This window comes from Ptychodera flava, chromosome 18 (genome assembly GCF_041260155.1).
Source record: "Ptychodera flava strain L36383 chromosome 18, AS_Pfla_20210202, whole genome shotgun sequence".
NCBI classification, from domain to species: domain Eukaryota; kingdom Metazoa; phylum Hemichordata; class Enteropneusta; family Ptychoderidae; genus Ptychodera; species Ptychodera flava.
Genome location: NC_091945.1, coordinates 35708667 through 35728357, shown reverse-complemented (window position 1 = coordinate 35728357; position 19691 = coordinate 35708667). Strand labels below are relative to the sequence as shown.

Sequence of the window (19691 nt, the reverse complement as noted above, 5' to 3'; positions counted from 1 at the left end):
TCAAGATTTAAGAATTTCATTTACGTTTTCATCAGCTATATGCACAGTACAGATACCAATATCATCCTGTCTAAGTTGCTTTGTGCTGTGAGTTGTCAAAGATTTAAATCACTGTTGGTCCAAAAACTCAAACAACAAAGCAAAACTTCTTGAGTCTCCAACTCTCAGTAGTTGAAATGTCAACAGAACTATCAAATTGAAGGGCTAAGTCTCTACCCTAATAAAGGGAATAATGAGAACTTTACAAGTTCACAGTGTGCACCAAATGAAATTATACATATATAAATAAACTGAAGCAAGATATGATGGTGTGGCACACCTGTGACATCTGTTCAATGAAATCATATATTTTCAAGACTTTGTCAGTGATTGTTTGGTCGAGAGAGGGCGCCATACAACATCTCTTTGGCTATTGGTATGTGAATGCTCCAGAAGAAAGTTTTTGAAATGATTTATCAGACACTGACGGTTGCTGTAAACAAAGCAAGTAGAGCTGCTATTCAAAGTGGCAAGCCTGCATGGTCAAAATAAATGATTATTACATGCTTCATCATATCAAACATCTCACACTCCATAGGATTCAATGTAATAAATCCTTCAAGCCCAAACAAGGGAATAATATACGTATAGTGTGAAACCTCAAGGCAGGAGCTGACATCGGGTAAATGGTCACATGCCCTTGGGTACATACACTCCCTTGTTTGGACTGTAATTCATATTATGCACAAAACTATATTTAATGCTCAAGGAAGAGATTTTATTGGAATTTTTTACTGATTAACATGCATTAAGCAAATCCACAGAGTCATTCCTTAGTTCACCACAGAATGGCATGGCAGTGCACAATGTATCCTTCCCTCAGTTGTTAATCCCTGTTGAGAAAATGAAAATATGCAGCAGTTAATTAATTGTTGAAATATTCAGAAGAGAAGAGAAAAAAATACATAACACCAGGTTTCGTTTGTGATATTTGTTTGTATATGTATCTTTTATGTTTTCATGATTTTTATATCTAAATTTCTAGAAGTCAATTTTTGATCGCGACTCAACGGGTCATCAGCCAAAATCAGCATAGGTGACCATTTTCACAATAGGGTGCACTACTGTACATTAAAGCATGTTCTTGAGAAATATGTTAATGATACAAGGTGTGGACACTTCCTTTGATCAGTGACTTGTCACCTTTTCACGTTGAGCTGATGGTGACAAGCAAAAGTCTTCTAAATGTTACAACTCTATCCCCCTACTACACAGTCTCATTTCTTCTAGCACGCTCTGAATTTGTATTTATGAGATCAACTTGTAAAACATAAAATGTTTGAGGTATGTCTTTGATCAGATAAAGTTAACAAAGTTCAACCGCTTTCAAAAATTTGAGGTTTTACTTGCCATCAGTTGAGGAAAGAGACAACAACAATTCTGCAATGAATTTTCTTCCATATTCGGTTCTTTTCTAGACTGAACTGAAACCAATACTTTCAGCACTGAATCACCATTTGGTCAAACATACATTTGAGTGAAATTTCTTCATAATCATGGTTTTACTTTTTGTTATGCCAATTGTAACATCAATGAAATTATACTTACGTCACAACACAGGATTTTCTGCGTGACTGTAATCGCATGGTGCGTAGTTTGTGATCCCGTTCACTTTCAGCATCTTGGAAATCATAGCTTTCATGGTATCTAGGAGCTTTGACCTACATTGAACAAAAACCAGAGTATGCAGTTTGTGAATTCATTTCAATCCATTCATGTCTCTTTCAATACTTATTGCATAAAATTATTCTGTTGAAGTTTATTTACACTTACTTTAAGCCAAAACAGGTGTTACTCTTTAAAACAATGCAAGATGACATAAACTTTCAGTTTTAACGTTTATCTGTACATCGTGAAAACTAGTACATAAGTGATATGAATGAAAATAGTAAATTATATTCCATGAAAAAAATCTATCTTGTAAAAATCTTTCCCAGATCCTGACTGAACACTTGACACTGGCACGTACATCGTTTATCTTGAGAGACGCTCAACTCTTAAAGTGAACAGAAATATTTACATTGTGAAAGGGACTCGTTGCTATGAAGTTATTCAATTGAACAATGAGGGTGTACTGAAAATATAATTACACAAAAAGCTGTGCATTACAGGACCCATGAAAATGTAATTCTTTTGGATATGAGTATAGACTGTTGACAATCAAAGATTCTGTTCTATGTACTAGCTGTGGAAGCTAAAAATTCACAACATTAGTGAACGGAGTATCCGGCTGGTGATTGAACCACTCGCTGTCAATACAGTTCATCTTTCAATGCTTAGACTGCATTCACAAATACTGGAGGGAGGGAGGCACTGGAGGAATTCAAGGGGAGAGGGAATTTAAAATTTTTTGGAAGATACTGAATGGAATCAGAACCCTCCCACCCCCACCACCCAGTATTTGTGCATGCAACCCAGAACAAATTCCAGATAGCTGCCAGTACATGAAGAATAGAGTACAGTCATGTTTATATGGCACAGACAGAAGTGACAAATGCAAAAGTCAAATTTTTACTAGGTTACCTTATGTCCATGGAATTTAAGGAGCAGCATTTGTTCTTGAACCCTGACCATGATGTCTTTCATATCTTCTTTGATGGCGTCAATCTCCCCAGCCAGTTCTCCTTCAGCTTCCATGATACGCCGAGCCCTCTCTTCTGCCATCTCATGGTCTGCTTCCTTGGCATTGTAGCTAGAGTTTAGACAAGTGATTGCAAATGAACTAAATTTGTATATTAAGTGATGGAGTTAGTTTCTGTTTGGTCAAATATCAGTGGTAACAAGAGTGATGAAAAAAGAAATCCCAAAATGGCAACAAATGGCTAAAATACTAGATCCCCACAACAAAACAACAGGTTGTTTCTAATCACCTTTGTAGCTGACAATATTGCCATCTTTTATAGAATTATGGCTTTTGTTGGTAGTATTATGACTGCTGTTATTATTTTGTTGATCTAAAAACTAAAAGTGACCCAGTTAGAGCAAATATTATGTTAATATAGGCACTGGAGACAGTTGGCCCATAGATTAGCTCATCAGAATTTATTATTTTGTTTTTTTAAGATCAAAATGACAATGTTTATTCAAATGCATTGATTGATTGCATTTATACTTTACACCCTGGTGTGTACTTTAATAATACAAAGGCTCCTACCTTCTAACCATCTGTTCAAGCAACATTTCTTGAGTTTTGCGAGTTTGTTCGATAGATGTTTCTTCCTTAATGGTGTCGTCATGCTGCAAATTACAAAATATAAGAAAGACAAAGTTGCTTCTTGTGCTACCATGGTTCTCATGTCTGCACTGGCTGCTGTACAATGTGCATTTGAACCTGGTTGAGAATTTACAGAATTTTCACCTCAAGATGTTGGCTTATCTCCACTGTTTTCAATAGAGTGGACGGACCAATATACTTGAAAAATAGGGTGAAAGTGGGTTTATCAGAAGTCTCAAATCTTCACTACAATTTCTTGATTCAAACACTTTTACCCTCGCAATTATTTCTGTATTAACTAAGTATAGATCATCCCTTGAATGTATCACTTACATCCAAGACTGTTCTCAAAACTGCACAAACTGTCATTGTATGTGTAACCTACATAAACAGTAATTCAATGACACTCATGAACCACAAATATCAGAAAATTCATGGATGACAAAGAAATAGTTTGAACAAAAAATAGCTGAGCTATCTAATGACTAAACAAATATGTAAGTTAACTAATATGTCATGCTGATGTGATTTTCATAGATTTGAAAATGATTTCCGTCATGACAGATTTATGCCTACAAAATTGTTTACATTATATCATATAGCAAAACCGTAAACATTGAGGTATTCTCTTTCTAGCTAATTCAATATGTTCTATTACACCCTACCATCACTCCTGCAAAAACTCGGATCATCTCTTGCTGTGCCAAATCCCTAAAAAACATGGAACGACGTCTCAGTGCATCATAGTCAAGATTGGGATCTTCTGACATGAACTTTCGCCTGCGTTTTTCAGATTCTTCCTGTTATTACAAAGAATAATAAACAGAAATCAAAATTCGATTGTTGGCATATTGTAACGCCGGAAATGTTTGAATCTCAGTCATGAATGACAGGTATTAAAATGAGCACAATTCAAGTCAGAGTTAATTTCAAACATTATTTTTTCATTTTCACCAAATAATTATGAATCAAAGAGATTACTGTCTTTCATTGAATAAACTATTATGACAGTTTATTCAGAGTAAACATCTGTGAAGTTATGGCACATCAAAGAGTCACATGTACACATAGTCCCATATCATGCATACACTGCTGCTGAAACATACATGCAAACTATGAAAACAAAATCCCTGTAAGATACAGCTGATTTCTGGTAACTCTATAAATTTCAAATCTCATTAAAGAATCAAGACTAAGGTAGGATGTTGATAACAGCTTGGAGACCAATTTTTTCTTTTCTTTTTTTGACTTTGGTAAGGATGAAAATGAGGCTATTAAAATAAATGTTTATGCTTGTATATTTTCATGAGTATTTTGTTCAGCATCAGTGTGCAGGAACAGACAACAAAAGACTTGGATCACTTTCAAGTTACCTAGCAGTTTAAATCACAGCAAACATTTTAAAAAGTCATGTACTCACAGTCAGCTGGAGTTTTATCAAGGCAGAGGCACGATTGAAACAAGCGACAAAGTTATCCTTGAGCTCTTTGCATCTTTCATCAATTTCATGGTCTTCTTCAAGTCTCACATCCTATATTGTAAAACGTGTTAATAAATCATGTGTTGATAGGTGTATTGATGTAGCTGATGATGCAACACTTTGACACATGACAAGGAAATGGAAAGGAAAGGTGTGTGACGATGATGTTTATTATGATGATCATGTTGATGAAAATGGTAAATTTTGGGACACATGCAATATTACTATTATGAAAAGAGTTGTCAACATTATATCATTATATCTTGCATAGTTCAGGATAATTTCTGTGCGGTGTTAAAAACAAAGCATAAAGGCTACATATTTACCTGATCAGACAAGCATACATGTCCATGATACTGATGTTTGTAGTATTTATAATTGGAAATATTATTGTTGACTATTGAATTTTGTTCAAGGCTAGAATTCATTTGATAACAATAACTCTGCATTTTGATGTCAAGGTTCATATCATGTTTTTGATATGCAGGATAGAAAAAGAATGTTTTTCTAGAAAAGAAATTATTCAAATATTGTTACAGATTACAGCTTTCGGTCCATTAATTTCTTTACAGCTAATCAATCAGACATACACTGAGATGTTTACAGTACAAGTAACAGTCACCGTGACAACACAACATGTAAAAACCTGCGTGACATATCAACTATTGCAACCTACAGCTCCATGAGCACAATAATTACAATTGGATGCTTCTATGACAATTCAAATAAAAACTTGTAGAAGAACTTCTAATCAAATTTTCAAATGTTATCATACAACACCATTTTGTTGTGATAGTCCTGTTAAATCAATGCAGGGTAATTGTCCTACCTCCAGTTCTGATATTGCTCCCATGAGATCATCCTGTACATCATTCCATTTTCTGTTTGTCTCAGCCATGGCATGAACGATAGCTTTGAACTCATCATCTGTCTCATCCTGAAAAATTTTGCAAAATAAGATTTAAATAGAAATGCTTGTTGCTCATGACAAAATAGATTCTGCAGATCAACAATAAAATGTTGGTTACAGAAACATACAGCAGCCATATGCCATGAAAAGTCATAATATATGAAATATGGAGATATATCTAGAGAGGTTAATTTTTCATTGTGTCTCTGACTCCTTCTGACATGAAAGTGTACATTTATCCATCACTTGCTGATGCTTAATGACATGAACCTATTTTCTTGTCCATGGACTCAACCTGGTGACAAAGGCTAGTAGAAAGTTGGACCAAATTGCGGAGAGGTTACTAAAGAATGAATGCCATGATGTTGGCAATATGGTCACTTGCCTTGTCACCATGTATCATAGCACTTAAAATGGATGAACGACGCTCTCTTTCTTCCTCAATTTGTTCATCAATAACCTTCTTATTGGCTTTCCAGATGAGCTCACTCTGTGCCTCATCCTTCAGGTCTTCTTGGTCCTGGATTTGCTTCATTATTTGTTTATCATACATGTCCTGTACAATGAGCGTTAGTGAAGACTACGAATAAAGTATTCAATATTTCAAGATACAAAATCACATCTCCAGTGCCCATGACACATGGCATTGTGATGTCATGATATTACTTAAAAAGTTTTCGGTACATGTAGAAAAAGAACATATTTTCATGCTTATAAACATGATTACGAGCATGATTCCACTTGCAACCACATTTTTATCAAAAGCACTATGAAAAACTCCTGATGAACTGGCATTTCTTGTGACTTCTTTTACACAGAAAGGATTCATCTCGTCATTTTATCTGGAATCTAGCAAGATGACCCCACTCTTTGAAAGTATTTTTCAAAATTACTTATAATATCGAGTCTTTTGTGAAAGTTTAAAGGAAATGACAATATTACAAGAATGTATACTTTTCAAAATTACTTAAAATTTCAAGTCTTTTGTGAAAGTTTACAGGAAATGATAATATTACAAGAATATTGTCTGGCATTTCTACACAAAAAACAATTGAATTGGTTGATACTGCACTACCACTTGGTAGTCCCCAATTTTAAACATTACAATTTTTCAGTTAAACTATGCCCAAATTATGTAATGTTAAAAAAACCACTTTGTGTATGTGTGTGTGTGTGAGTGATTGAAATTATTATCGATGGGCTGATAATCATACTTAAAATCATGCCACTGATGTTGAAGCTTTGAGATAATGAATTTATATCAGAGATAAAGACTCTTCATAAAATGAATGGTGCACTGACCTGACTCTTACTAATGGCTCTTTTGAACTCTTTATTGAGTGGTCTTAAAGTGATGGATGCTCTCTGCATTGTTTCTCTTTCTTCTGCAATTCGTCGTCTTTGTTCGTCATCTAATGATCTATATGCATTGTAAATATTACAACAAACATAAAATAATACCATATCCAATGAAAAGATCACTTTTAAAATTAATTCTGGATTCATCACTCTAATGTACTCACTTGACTGAAATAATCTGCCCAGTTACCTGATCATGTGATGTGAAAAGCAAGGAAAAAAGATACATTTGTCAATTAACAATGATATGATTTTTTTTTCTCAGTTTCCTTTGACTAGTTTTGCAAATCAAGTTTCTATGTTGTTGAGCACACATTTTCCTCCATGTTTATCAAGAGTATTTCTCAACATTCTTACCGTTGTCTTAAAACATTTTAAAAACATTACCTAACATAACATCAACAAATTTGAGAGTAATTTTGGCCTTAAAGCATTACAAACTCAGGAACCATGAATATTTATAAAGCACAATTATTCTGTCATAAAACAAAGTGCAATACTCACTCATGAACAGCAGAAATTGTCAGTCTTCTTGTTGATCTTTCTAAGGGTTTATCACCCAGATCAACCTCCCAGTGCTTACCATTGTAATAGTGGATAAGGCTGCCGCCTTCGGGGGCAAAACGTAATGTTCCAATCTACAAACCAAAGAAGATTATTCTGCCAAGTCTAAGAATGATTTCAATATATAATGATAGCCAATGCCAAACATATATGTCAATTATTCAGATGGTTATCGACGGACATACCCCATCATAATCGCGGATAGAGGGACTGTGTCGCGACATATCCACTTCTTGACCCAATGAATTTCAGTGAGTTGATGAGAAATTGGTTGCAATTTACAGTTTTTGGCTTGATATTTCCCCAACCATATACATAAACTTTAATAGTCTCGTTCGTAATAACCGAGATACATTGTTACACTACTTGTATTTGATGTCGTCATCAAAAACCGAATCAGCTAGCCAAAGCACAACATGGACAGAAAGAGGCCCAAACATAGCCTTGCGTACCACGCTGTGTGTTCCCGGCGTTACGGTATCCCACCACAGTCGTATAACGCCGGGAACACACGATCAAATTTGTAGTATACACGGAAGTAAAGAATAACAAAAAGTGAATAGTAAAATAGATAAATGTCGAAATATCACTCTCTTTCAAACTATTAATGGTGACTGAAATATGAAAGGGTAGTTATGGTAATAATATCATGTACTGGAATACAAAAGTATGAATTATTTGTGTTTCCTTTAATCGGAACTAGTATTGTCAGTAGTGTACCAAACTGCTGAGCCAAACTTTTTTAAAGATACAACATAAATTCATGAACTTTTTCCGCTTTTTGATCAGATTTCACTGGAAAACAAGAAAAAGGGACAGGAATCTTATGATCTGTCTTATTTCTCAGAGAAAAAGTTACAGGAAACTCATTTTTTTCATTTTTAGCAAAAAGTTTAAGATGTAAAACTATTTTAATTTCCGTACCGTGTAATGACCAGGATGCCTTCTTATCCCAACTTTAATCTTGTTTATGTGCACTTTCTGGCAGATTTGCCCTTTAGTGTTCATATTAAATTCTTTAGGAGGGCCATCGAGATCGTAATCAGAGTCCTCATCTCCAGAAGTTGCCGCAGAACTTGGCCTTGGCTAAAAAACAAGATATAGGCAGAAGTTATAAAAATTCACATTTTTATCTCAGCACTTCCTAATAAAGTCGAAAAGATAAGTTTTTAAAAACTTCACTTACGCTTTTCGACATGCTTCCCCTTTAGTTTGTTGTTAACATTAATTCGCCATCACCTGTAAAAGTTCCATTCGTTCGCGTTCTTCGTGAGTGGAAAGCAATATGTGACGCAACAATCGACCACCCACAATGCGTTGCGAGTTCGAAACTCGACAAAGTCCTGAAAAGTCTCGCAACAAATTCTCGTATATCACGAGATTTCCTAGTAAAGATGGCGGCGCACCAAGAGAATCCTGGAAAACCTCGTCTCACATTGGAACAAGCAAAGAAGGAAAAGTAAGTGGAGTTCATGATATATGGGATGGTTTTTAGGTATTGCAAGCTAACATGCTTTATTTTCTAGCTATAATCGAAAGTTTAGGGAAGAGCCAGTGTATACCATATGGTGAGAGGTACTCCGCATGAAATTGAAGCCCCATTCATGCCCGCAGGCCTGTACTGACTACTGTACAGGGTACGTACGTCTTTCGTCACGACCTCCGTATTGGCTATTGGTAATAGTACATACGACAGTGTCTGACAGTGGAATGTAGACCATGACCGATAAGAAATACCTATCTAACCATTTCCCCACCCCAACACATTAAATCGGGCAAACAATAAGCTTCAGTCGAAATCGTTGGAATCATGGAGGTAGGGGCGAGATTCTCGTTGTAGTTGTACCTCCATCGCATTTGTAGAAAGAACAGGCCATTTTAAATTTACAAATGTATGCCATAATGATAGTGCCTTCCGCTGAAAGTAGTTAGGTGAGAAATCCAATTGTGGGGGAACTTCCATAATATGCATACTATCTAAATAGCACTTTTTAGCAGCATTTTGAAATCCTATTTTTTATGTTGGTTTCTTGAAAATATATACATTGTACAAATGACACCTATAGAATTGATTAACAAGCATTATTGGCCTCAAACTATCATCTGACCCCACATGTTACCCAGTGAGGCGGTGCTGATGGCAAGACCATGGTTAGCACATAGACCCTTGAGTAGCTGCAAGATTGTAGCACTACGGTGAGGCGGTCGGGGAGTTTTGGTTTTTATGACCTCGCTCACCAGTAGCACTACAATGCCGATGGCCCTGTAGAGTTCCAAATAAGCGCATTGCACTGGGCGAGGCGTGTTGATATGAAATGCTACATATTTACTGCATTTGGTCGTACAGATTTATCACTACTGAAGACTAAACACTATACTACACTAACCTTGTCGTTTATGGGGTTTGAAATTTGTTCAAACAAGTCGATCACGTTCCGAAAACATTTCTGGGAGCTGCCATTACCAAATTCTGGTAATGGCGGCTCCCAGAAACACGGATACCACACGCTCAATGTTTACAGACAAGTCATTCTGAATGGTACTGTTACCTTGTAATGTCATCAGATTGGGTTATAGTTTGATATTGAAATTTATGCTAAAGTCATCAGAATACTTGTGATTGGCACAGACACTAGGCTGTGATGTTGAGGAAATAGAGATATTACATAGTTTGAAGATTATTGCGCTGTTTGATGTGCTGATCTTGCCTGATTAAGTATTTTGATACAGTGCTTAACATTCACTTAAAAGTACTGCACATAGCAAATCATTGCTTACAACTTGTACTTGTGATTTAGACATATTTCCAAGAGATAAATTTGCAGTTTGGTCAAGTTTGGATGGGATTCTGATGCAGATAGACAATATGACACCAAAATGACCATAAAACACACAATATCCACTTTAACACAATTGTTTGGACAACACATGCAGATACAGTTCTCAAGAAGTTGAAATTTACAGCAGCAACTGCTGACTCATCCAGAGGATGGTTCTACTATGCAAAATAACATATAATGGTGAAATTTCTCTGAAAAATCAATTATCTAAGTGATTTTTTTCACCAGCTACTTACACTGTATGATGCATGAAAACTTTGAGTAATTCATAGACAAAGTTGTTTTGATTTCTACAAGGTGTTCAATGGAGTCTGTCAACAGAATCTGTCAACAACTGAAGAATCAAATGAATGGAAATATCACTACAAGCAACTAACATGAGATGTGTGTTCTAACAAAACAACAATGTACTTTTGTCATACCAACACCAACCTGTTTTTTCTCCACCATAAGGTGTGCATGTGTAAGATTTTTTTTATTGTCGTCGACTCATGTGTGTAATGAAGGTAAATACTGTATGACAGTGAGGGCAATATCATCCTTTGTTGCCTGCTTTGGGGCAGGTGGTTGGTTATGCCCAAATTATTGATAACGTTGTCACCTAAGACCTAAGACGCTACCCTTTGGGAGGCAAGGAATTATGATATTGCCCTCTTTTCATAAGTTATGATTTAACTATTGCCAGACATTCTTTATTTATTAAGTGTTATAACCTAACCTTGACTTCTTTTTTCTTGTATTTGACAGATGGATTTGTCTGTACCCAGCATACATAAACAGTAAAAAAACACTGGCTGAAGGGAGAAGGATACCCAAAAGTAAAGCAGTTGAACATCCAACAGTTCAAGAAATGAAAGATGTCTTACTAGCATCTGGGATACAATTAGGTCTTGAGGTAATGTCAGTTTCAATGACTGATGCTGGAATTGATTTGTAAACTGTATGACACCTTATGGCCGCTACTTCTTTTCAAATTATGTGATGTCACTGCAGATTTTATTCTATCACCTTCAATCAATCCCTTAGCCAAGCACAAACATGGGCAGTGTGCGAAACTCATGCAAAATCTCTACTGGCCAAGCGGGCCAGCAGCTTTAAAAAATCACTGGCCCTGAAGAAAATCAACTGGTCCGATCCTCAGGTCAAATCCAAATATAATGCAGATATTTTACCCACGCTCAGGGGGCCTAGAATATTTGATTGAAAAAATAAAAAGACACCACTTCAACAACCTAACATCAAACTTTTTTTTGTGCCTTTTAATTCTTTCAAAGGAAAGCAAATGAAGATGACTATCAAAACCAAGTTTGGGAAACTGATCTGAGTGCCAAAAAACATATGAGGTTATAAGCACAAACACGTAAAACATTTCTATTTCTTAAAACAGCTTTTCACAACAAACATTTCTAAATTGAGAAAACAAGCGCAAGCGTGGGCTTGAAATTGAAATATGTCCCAACACGAAAAAGCTAAGCGTCCAGAACTCCGATCAGGGATGGATAAGTTTTGGCACCACAAACACCAGATCACACGCAAATGGAGTCATTACAACAGTTGACTCTTTCAAAAACGATTCTGGCTTCTCCTCTTTGAGGGAAGATGACTATCATCAAATCCAAGGAAGGGAATACAAAAAATTAGGGCAACTGATGAAGAGAAAAAATACTGAAGTGTCGAAACCCACGTTCAAAGACGAATCATAAAAAGTAATCTTTACAGGTGACCAAGGCAAATGGCCATCAAAATCAAATCACGATGAAGGTGCGATTTTGCACAATGTTTAAATATCGGACATTTACTTTCTAGTGTCGAAGTTTGACGTCCAAAATATTTCTGTTATACATAACAATCTATATATCGGGTCTAATATCGATACTAGACGACACAAGAATAACTTGCTTTCTGTCGCCGCATGCCAGGTTTGCGAAATTGCCGATATTTTACCTCAGGCTGATACATGTCAGCGACTCTAATAATCGATACTAGACACTTGTAGAATGCTTTGCGTCTCAACATGCCGGATCTGTGAAATCACAGATATTTACTTCATGGCAATTGGGACTCTAATATCAATACTAGAATGGCTTGCCTTGTGTCTCGGGCATGTCTGGTCTATGTAAAATCGCCGATGTTTATCGGCGATTTCAGAATTCCAATATCGATACTAGTTGATTCTGGACTTTCAAACTCGGGAAAATATCCAATAATGTATCGGAGATTTACAGATCTTGACAAGCCTGACTTCCTCAATCTGACTCAAACTTCGTTACTAGACGATACTGTACTTGTCAAATCAGAGGTAAATATCCAATTTATATCGGGGATTTCACTACATTACAGATCTGGCCCCGCAATCTGGCCAAGCCCGATTTCCATAGTCCGACTCTAATTTAAATTATACGATATTAGACTTGTCTGAAACTGTGGGTAAATATCCTAAATTGGAGATTTCACCAACTCACATATCTGACCAAACAATTCTAATTTAGATACTGTGTTGTCTAGTAGCTGTAATATCCGATATAATATAAAAGTGCAATGTCACGGTGTCCTGGAAATTCAGTTGACCTCGACACGGTCAATACGCTAAACAATGACTCTTTTATGACCACAGCGAGATATCGAACGGAACACATGCTTAACAAGTGAGAAAATATGAGGTGAGGTCAAGTTCGCCTAGATGCAGTACCGATCAGTCTTTTCAGTTTGCGAATTCATGTTTTGCAAATGTCTTGAAATAATAAATTTTGCATCTTTGAAAAATTTTGTCAGATATTTAGCATAGCAAAACGGTTGGGTAAACTTCTTTCCATATAGTGAAAGTTACTGGCCCTCATATTTAGGAACAGGACATCTTTCAGGAGTTACTGGTCCGGCATGAAAATAGCTGGTCTCAGGCCATCAGGTTAGCATGAATTTCGCACGCTGAATTTGAGTAACTAGGTTTTACCTGCAGATTCAAATAATTTATTTCTAGTAGAGCCCCATAGTTAGACTTGAAATAAAAAATCAAGCAGTTCAACGTGACTTCAGTCATCTGTTGAGTTTTGCTATAAAGCAATTTTGCAATAAACAGACTGCCCTTCGTAAGACATAATATTTTGATTGAAAGTGATTGCTTTTAAATGGATGTTTAGAATAAATAATTGACAGTTTATTAACAGCAACTGAGCAATGTCTTGCCAAAAGTCCTCATTTAGTGTGATGGGCAGTGAGGAGGGTTGAGATTGTGATCATCCATAGGTCAGAAGATCTTCAGGTTCCAGTAGAGAAACATCTATGTCTGCTCACACTGGTGTCTGCATTGTGACATGTGAACTTCTCAGAAGTACAGATGTACAAATTTGTAATTCCATAGTCATTCTTCATAGATCAAGTCTACTTGTTTACCTGTATTTACCTGAGATCCATGTGGAGACTTTTTGAAAAAAAAATGAATTGATAATTTTTTGATGTATTAGGAAAGATGCCTGTTGTATGGTTTTGTAGTCAAAAACTTTTCCAATACTTACCGGTAAATTGTAACAGCACAGTCAGAGCAAAGCATCATATTAGCTGAGTTGATATGAAGCAGTCTTGTAAAATTTTCTCTGATTCATCCGTTAATTTCTTTGTTAAATCAGCATAAAAACAGATATACACCTGGTGGACAGATGATTTTACTCCTGACATACCGGACCCAAGATGCTGGGCATTGATTCTGTCACTTACTTTTGAGAAACTGTGTACAGTATACTGTATTTCCCTGCCAGATGGAGAAATTATCACATTTTTGAATGGTCCAGTTTGTAAATGATACTGATTTTTCGATTTTTTCAGAATAAGATGTATCCAAGAGATCCTAACAGAGATGTTCAGAGCAGGGGACGTTTGAGAATTAAAATGTTAAAAGAAGATGGCAGTCACCTATATGAAAATGAACACTTTCACTCAAGTAAGTTGTTTATTTCAAAATAATGAAAAAGATGATGATTCAAACAAACCTAATATCTTGAGGAAATGTCCTTGTATTTCAGAGAGAACAACAATCAAACAGCAAAACAAATTAGTAGTGTTGCTGTAGTTGTTCTGGTTTTCCTCAAGTTACCAGACAGACAGAAGTGACTGGTGATTATTACCTGCCCTACTTTATTGTTATCCTAGAACTAATTTTTACAACCTAAGCATAGAAATCTGCTTTGATAGCGTTATTCATTCTAATCCTTGATTGATATAGGAAACAATCCATAAATAAGAGTGTGTATGTGAAAAGCAAAATTTTAAATTTGATGAGCAATGCAACTCTTGCAATGAAATTCTTGTGAATGAATTTTGTTAGAGAACAATTTTGGTAAAATTTGATTTGATAATTCTTCACAGAAATAGTACATGCAGTGTTTTACCATTTCATTGTTGATCAATGAAAGCAACAATCATTGTCATTTCATAAACTGTTCATTATAACCTACAACACTGTGTACTTGTTCACCAAAGAATCATTAAATACTTTAGATTTGACAAATTATGCTACTCACTTTTTCTAAGAAAGCAAATTGTTTAAATTCTAAATCAAATTCAGCTGTGAACAAAGAGAGTACACTTTGAATTTAGGTATCTTTTGACAGACTATGTAAACAAAGTGCTAGAAAAGCCATGATCTGTCTCAAGAAAAGGGGTGTTTATGTTTCCAGAAGATACCTGTTCTTTATAATAATTATATATACCAGTAACAAGTATCATCAAGGTTAATGCATAGGGTTTATGAAATAGAGGAATACTTCTGTGTTATATGTTGATATTTAAAGGGACATAAGCTGTAACTTGTGGCAAGTTTTTCAGTATTCTGCTTCTGCTGTATATCAACTACCGTGTCTGACCCTAATCCCTTTGTCATGCTCAAATTTCTAGTATTCTTTTTGTCAACACAGCTTGTATGTGTGTAGTGATCATTGTTTATTGTTTACAAATGAATTCTAGTCCGGATTTCAATACAAATTTCAACAATAACAATGTAGATTATTCTCATAAAGGTTGTGTTGATATGCTAAATACTTGGCATTAAATTACACTTTAGGGATTCAATGCAGAAAGCGTAGGGAAACCACAAAACAAAAAGTTCTGAAAAAATAGCCAAAAGATACAGCTTATGGAGCTTTAATGATCAAATACATGTATGTTAAATTCATAGATAACTTATTTTTTACACTAGTGATATAAAGATCTGCATCAAAACACTTGTCATGAGCTAACCATTAATGTTTGTTCTTTTATTTTTCTTACACAGAAAAGAGTATGTTATTGTATCTTTGTGAAACAATTCCTAAATTGAAAACAAGGACACAGAAACAAAGTGGAGCAGATTCAGGAGGACAGGGCCAAGGTCAAGGAAAGAAAAAGAAGAAAGGGAAGAGATGAAATTGACAAATATATTTATTACAAATTTTATGAACGAACTATATTGCAATTCTTGGCAGAGAATGTTCCCCCCAGCAGTCTGATTCACAGTATAAATGTACCCACATGGACCTGCAAGCGCCCCCATTAGGTTGTGAACTAAAACCTTTGTTTATTGCAAAAGTATCTCTACATGAATACTCTCAGAAGCAAGTTATTTCAGTTAACCAGAGTAATATATCTGTCTGCCTTTTTTAAAACACCCTAAACGTTAGATATCATTTTTTCATTTAGAAGAATGTTCATTTTAACTTTGTGATATGGACTCACAAATAAAGTATTAATGCTTGAAAAATGAATGGTATTGATTTCTCGTGTATTTTCATGACATCTTTGGAAAACAATTTTCTGTGTTGGCCAGTTATAGCTTAATCTCATAACACCGTAACACTAATACAAAAACAGTAATGTGAAGAGGAACTGTTCTATTCAACCAAACAGTTTTTGATACAGAGACTTGCTCCAAGTCTGTAGGCGTTTAAATATCAAAACAGAGTAAATTGAATGAAAAAACTTCAGCAGGCTGTTGTGTGAGTTGTGAAGTGATCGTGAAATTGAAGCAGTATACTGTAGCAGGATGCTGTGCAGATAGTGGGGTGAATGTAATTGCTAGGCCAGCCGGCAACTGCTGCCAGGAACAAGAAGAGTCAAGCGACTAGGGCCAGTATATGTCTGCAGTGAAATGGTTTTGAAAAGGAAAGAATATCATACAATGGATCTGGATCATCATTGATAACCACTTGTATGTTATTGCAATGTAGCTAAAATAATCCATGTAATTAATCCGAATCTTCCATGCTTTCTCCTGTGTTTGCTGTGTTATGAAAATTACTTTATTTGAATTTGCTGACCTAGAATGTGATAAAAAACATCAATATGAAATTCCTATCAAAAGCCATGGCATAGTTCAGAAATTTAGATATACTGCCATCAGCTCTGAGGCACAAATGTGGCATTATAAAGCAGGTATAGTTGACATCCGTAATATGTAAAGCAATTGTTCATTGCTTGATTCTATTGAAAGCAATTATCCGAGGGAACATCCAAGCTAAATTTCATACAATGTTGAATCGTCCTAATTCCTGTCACCCGTTGTGTTATGAAACAAGAACGCCATCAAATGTCAATACTATAAATATTGATCCAGGGTTTCGTAAATGCATCAATGACCCCGCCGTAAATCAATAATTCTTATCTTCATGTGTGAGGAAGGTCACAATGTTTTGTTTGTACATCACGACCTCAAAAAGCTATACACCTCCATTCTATAATGGAGCTTTATTTACACTCCATGCTACTAACTGTAGTAAGTGATGTACAGCTATCCCATCATGAAATGCTCTTCAAAACTACAGTTGTTTTGCAAAACAAACACACTCAAGAGGAAAATATGTTGAGATCACTAAAATTAGCTTTCAATGCATTCTTCATCTTTTATTCTGTTTCTGAAAGACAATATCCTGTTGTGCTCAAAAAACATGTCATGTCCAGACTTTCACTTTTGGACGAGCTAAATGCAGTCAAACCCAGCTGGACACAGTAAGGCCAGACTATGACTTTGTTTTGCAAATTACAAAGACGACCTTGCGATGGAACTTTGCAACAAAGTTTCAATATCTCAACTGATGTACTTGGATGACAGGCACAGAAAATGATGGCCAATGAAAACGTATTCTCATTGCATTTTGATCAAAATGTATCAATCACAAACTCCCCCTACTACAGAAAGCCCATGGTCTGTTTTAGCCCTGCTGAGAAGGTGGTGGTCATTGCCATGACGACTATCAAAATTGGCATGCAACTCTGAGAATGAAACGGGTTGTCAATACAATGATAGGTCACCAAACTTTTTAGTGTCACTGTCGTCAATTATACCAGTTTCCTTTGGGTAATAAAGGTGTGCAAGTATTCACATCAAATGACTAACAAATTCACTTCATGGGCAGAATCTTGAAAAATAGCTTTTTCTTCTCTAGTTAATGAAAAAAACCCTAAACTAAAATATGCATGGGCTACCAGCCATTGTCACTGGGCTACCAACTTCAGAAAATGGTAGCCCAAGTGGACTACCAGGAAAAAAGTTAATTTCGAGCCCTGAAAAATCATGTCACAATGCAGACAGTCCCACAAATGTAGTTTTCAACACAGCCTGTATGTGTGCTACATGTCCAATGTTATTGTTGACAACTGAATTTTAGTTTGGACTAGAACTCTTGTCAACAATAACATTGCATATCATATGTATGTTACAAGGCCAACAGTCCCACAAATATTCTAGTTTTCAAAACAGCCTGTATGTGTGCATGTTATGTGTATGTTATTGTTGACAACTGAATTTTATAGTTTGGACTAGAACTCTTTTGTCAACAATAACATTGTATGTTATATGCAAAGCATGCTGTTTGCAATTTTAATACTACCTATCTCAACAGACTTCAGGAAGAATAAAGAAAACATGTTTTCTGAAACCATGAAAAATGTTATCAAAACTTACAGCGACTGATCTTTTTTAGTCATTGACATTGTGGAAACCAAATATACAAATATGTTGATAGGACACCGCAACTTCACTAGACAAAAGGGTGTTTAATAAGGCTGGGACCTTCCCTGAAAATGGCTATACTACATAAACATGATGAAGCTGTTATGACCGGACAGCAGAGACGACTCAGCCAAGGGCTATTCACCATTCATTCTTACCCTCTTCATCAGTGTATCAGTGACAGAAATTGTTACTTGTAGACCAATTGAAGTCTGCTGGTGGACAATGTTTACATTTCCTGTGCGCAACAGACTGATTGTGATATTATACTGCCATGAAATATGTATACAGGCATTGTTTATACAGGAAGTGTGGAAAGTTTACTGTTCTAAATTGGATATGTTTGAATTCATATTTTGCAGCCATTTGTAATTTGCAAAGTAAATTTTTCAGGCAACCCTTAATTCTAAAGATCATCTAACTGTACTTAGCTTTAATGCTAATGTGAAGTGGTACTCTCATCAACTCATGTTAAAATTAAGTCAATAATATTGCTGTAACATTCAGTATAGTTAAAAGACAGACATCTCAGACTGTTTCTATCAATCCATACAGATTTACCTATAAATCTCAAGATAAATATGAAGAAATTTTTTTCAGTGAGTTTTCACACTCCCTTTGTTATACATATATACATCTAGCCATAATAGCATAGGCCAGTTGCCACAGTATTGCCGGTTGGTGCACTTTCACACCAACCAGCTAAAATAATCTCAGTGAGAAGACAGACAGGTTGATACACTGTGACAAAGTAACAGTCAAGTTATAAATATTCCTATGTCCAGGGTACAGTGGGCAGGTCATATGGTGTGTACAGAAATAGCACAACCAATGTTTAAATTAAATTTTGTCTGCATGAAAATGACTGATTTGCATCAAGAGCTTATTGACAGATTGTGTATGATTTCCATGCAATACTGCTACATGAAAGAATTGAATCCATCTCTACTCTGAAGACATAGTCATGCATGTTTATGTTTATTCAATATACATATTATCCCATGCTAGCATTCCACAATGTTTGCTCTAAAATGCTTATTTAATCATATTTTGTATAATTATTGCAGATTTTCTGCCTATGAAACGTGTTAGGGGAGGTGTGTGTGCTTGGTTGATAGTGCTAGGTGCACCACCATCGGAAAGGTTGACACATACTTACTGCAGTTTTGACCTGAACATTTTTGCTTCATGTAGACCGTGGACCTTGGAAAAGTTGATGATATGTAGACTTTTGACCTGTTTTGTTAATATCACAACTTCTAACCCCTAATATGCACCTTTTGACCTCCATTTTATAGGAAATGTAGAAT

The 19691-nt window shown here is 35.7% G+C and overlaps 2 protein-coding genes across 3 annotated transcripts; one reads left to right on the top strand and one right to left on the bottom strand.

Moving 5' to 3' along the window:
- Positions 1-632: 632 nt before the first annotated feature.
- LOC139117499 (cilia- and flagella-associated protein 45-like) lies at positions 633-8866 on the bottom strand. The gene is made up of 12 exons (XM_070680660.1): positions 8753-8866; positions 8491-8652; positions 7507-7640; positions 6946-7063; positions 6029-6199; positions 5563-5670; positions 4674-4784; positions 3919-4053; positions 3194-3276; positions 2563-2731; positions 1588-1700; positions 633-872 (listed from the first exon to the last, which is right to left on the bottom strand). The coding sequence occupies exons 1-12, from the start codon at positions 8762-8764 to the stop codon at positions 866-868; spliced, it is 1323 nt and encodes a 440-aa protein (XP_070536761.1). The 5' UTR covers positions 8765-8866; the 3' UTR covers positions 633-865.
- A 1-nt stretch (position 8867) lies between these two features.
- Positions 8868-16138, top strand: LOC139117500 (signal recognition particle 19 kDa protein-like). 2 transcript variants are annotated; one of them, XM_070680663.1, is made up of 4 exons: positions 8868-9025; positions 11154-11301; positions 14226-14340; positions 15670-16138. In XM_070680663.1, exons 1-4 carry the CDS (start codon positions 8961-8963, stop codon positions 15798-15800), a joined length of 459 nt encoding a protein of 152 aa, XP_070536764.1. In that variant the 5' UTR covers positions 8868-8960; the 3' UTR covers positions 15801-16138. The 2 variants fall into 2 exon arrangements, with proteins under 2 accessions (XP_070536764.1, XP_070536763.1); XM_070680662.1 differs by lacking the exon at positions 8868-9025 and adding an exon at positions 10750-10859.
- Positions 16139-19691: the final 3553 nt, after the last annotated feature.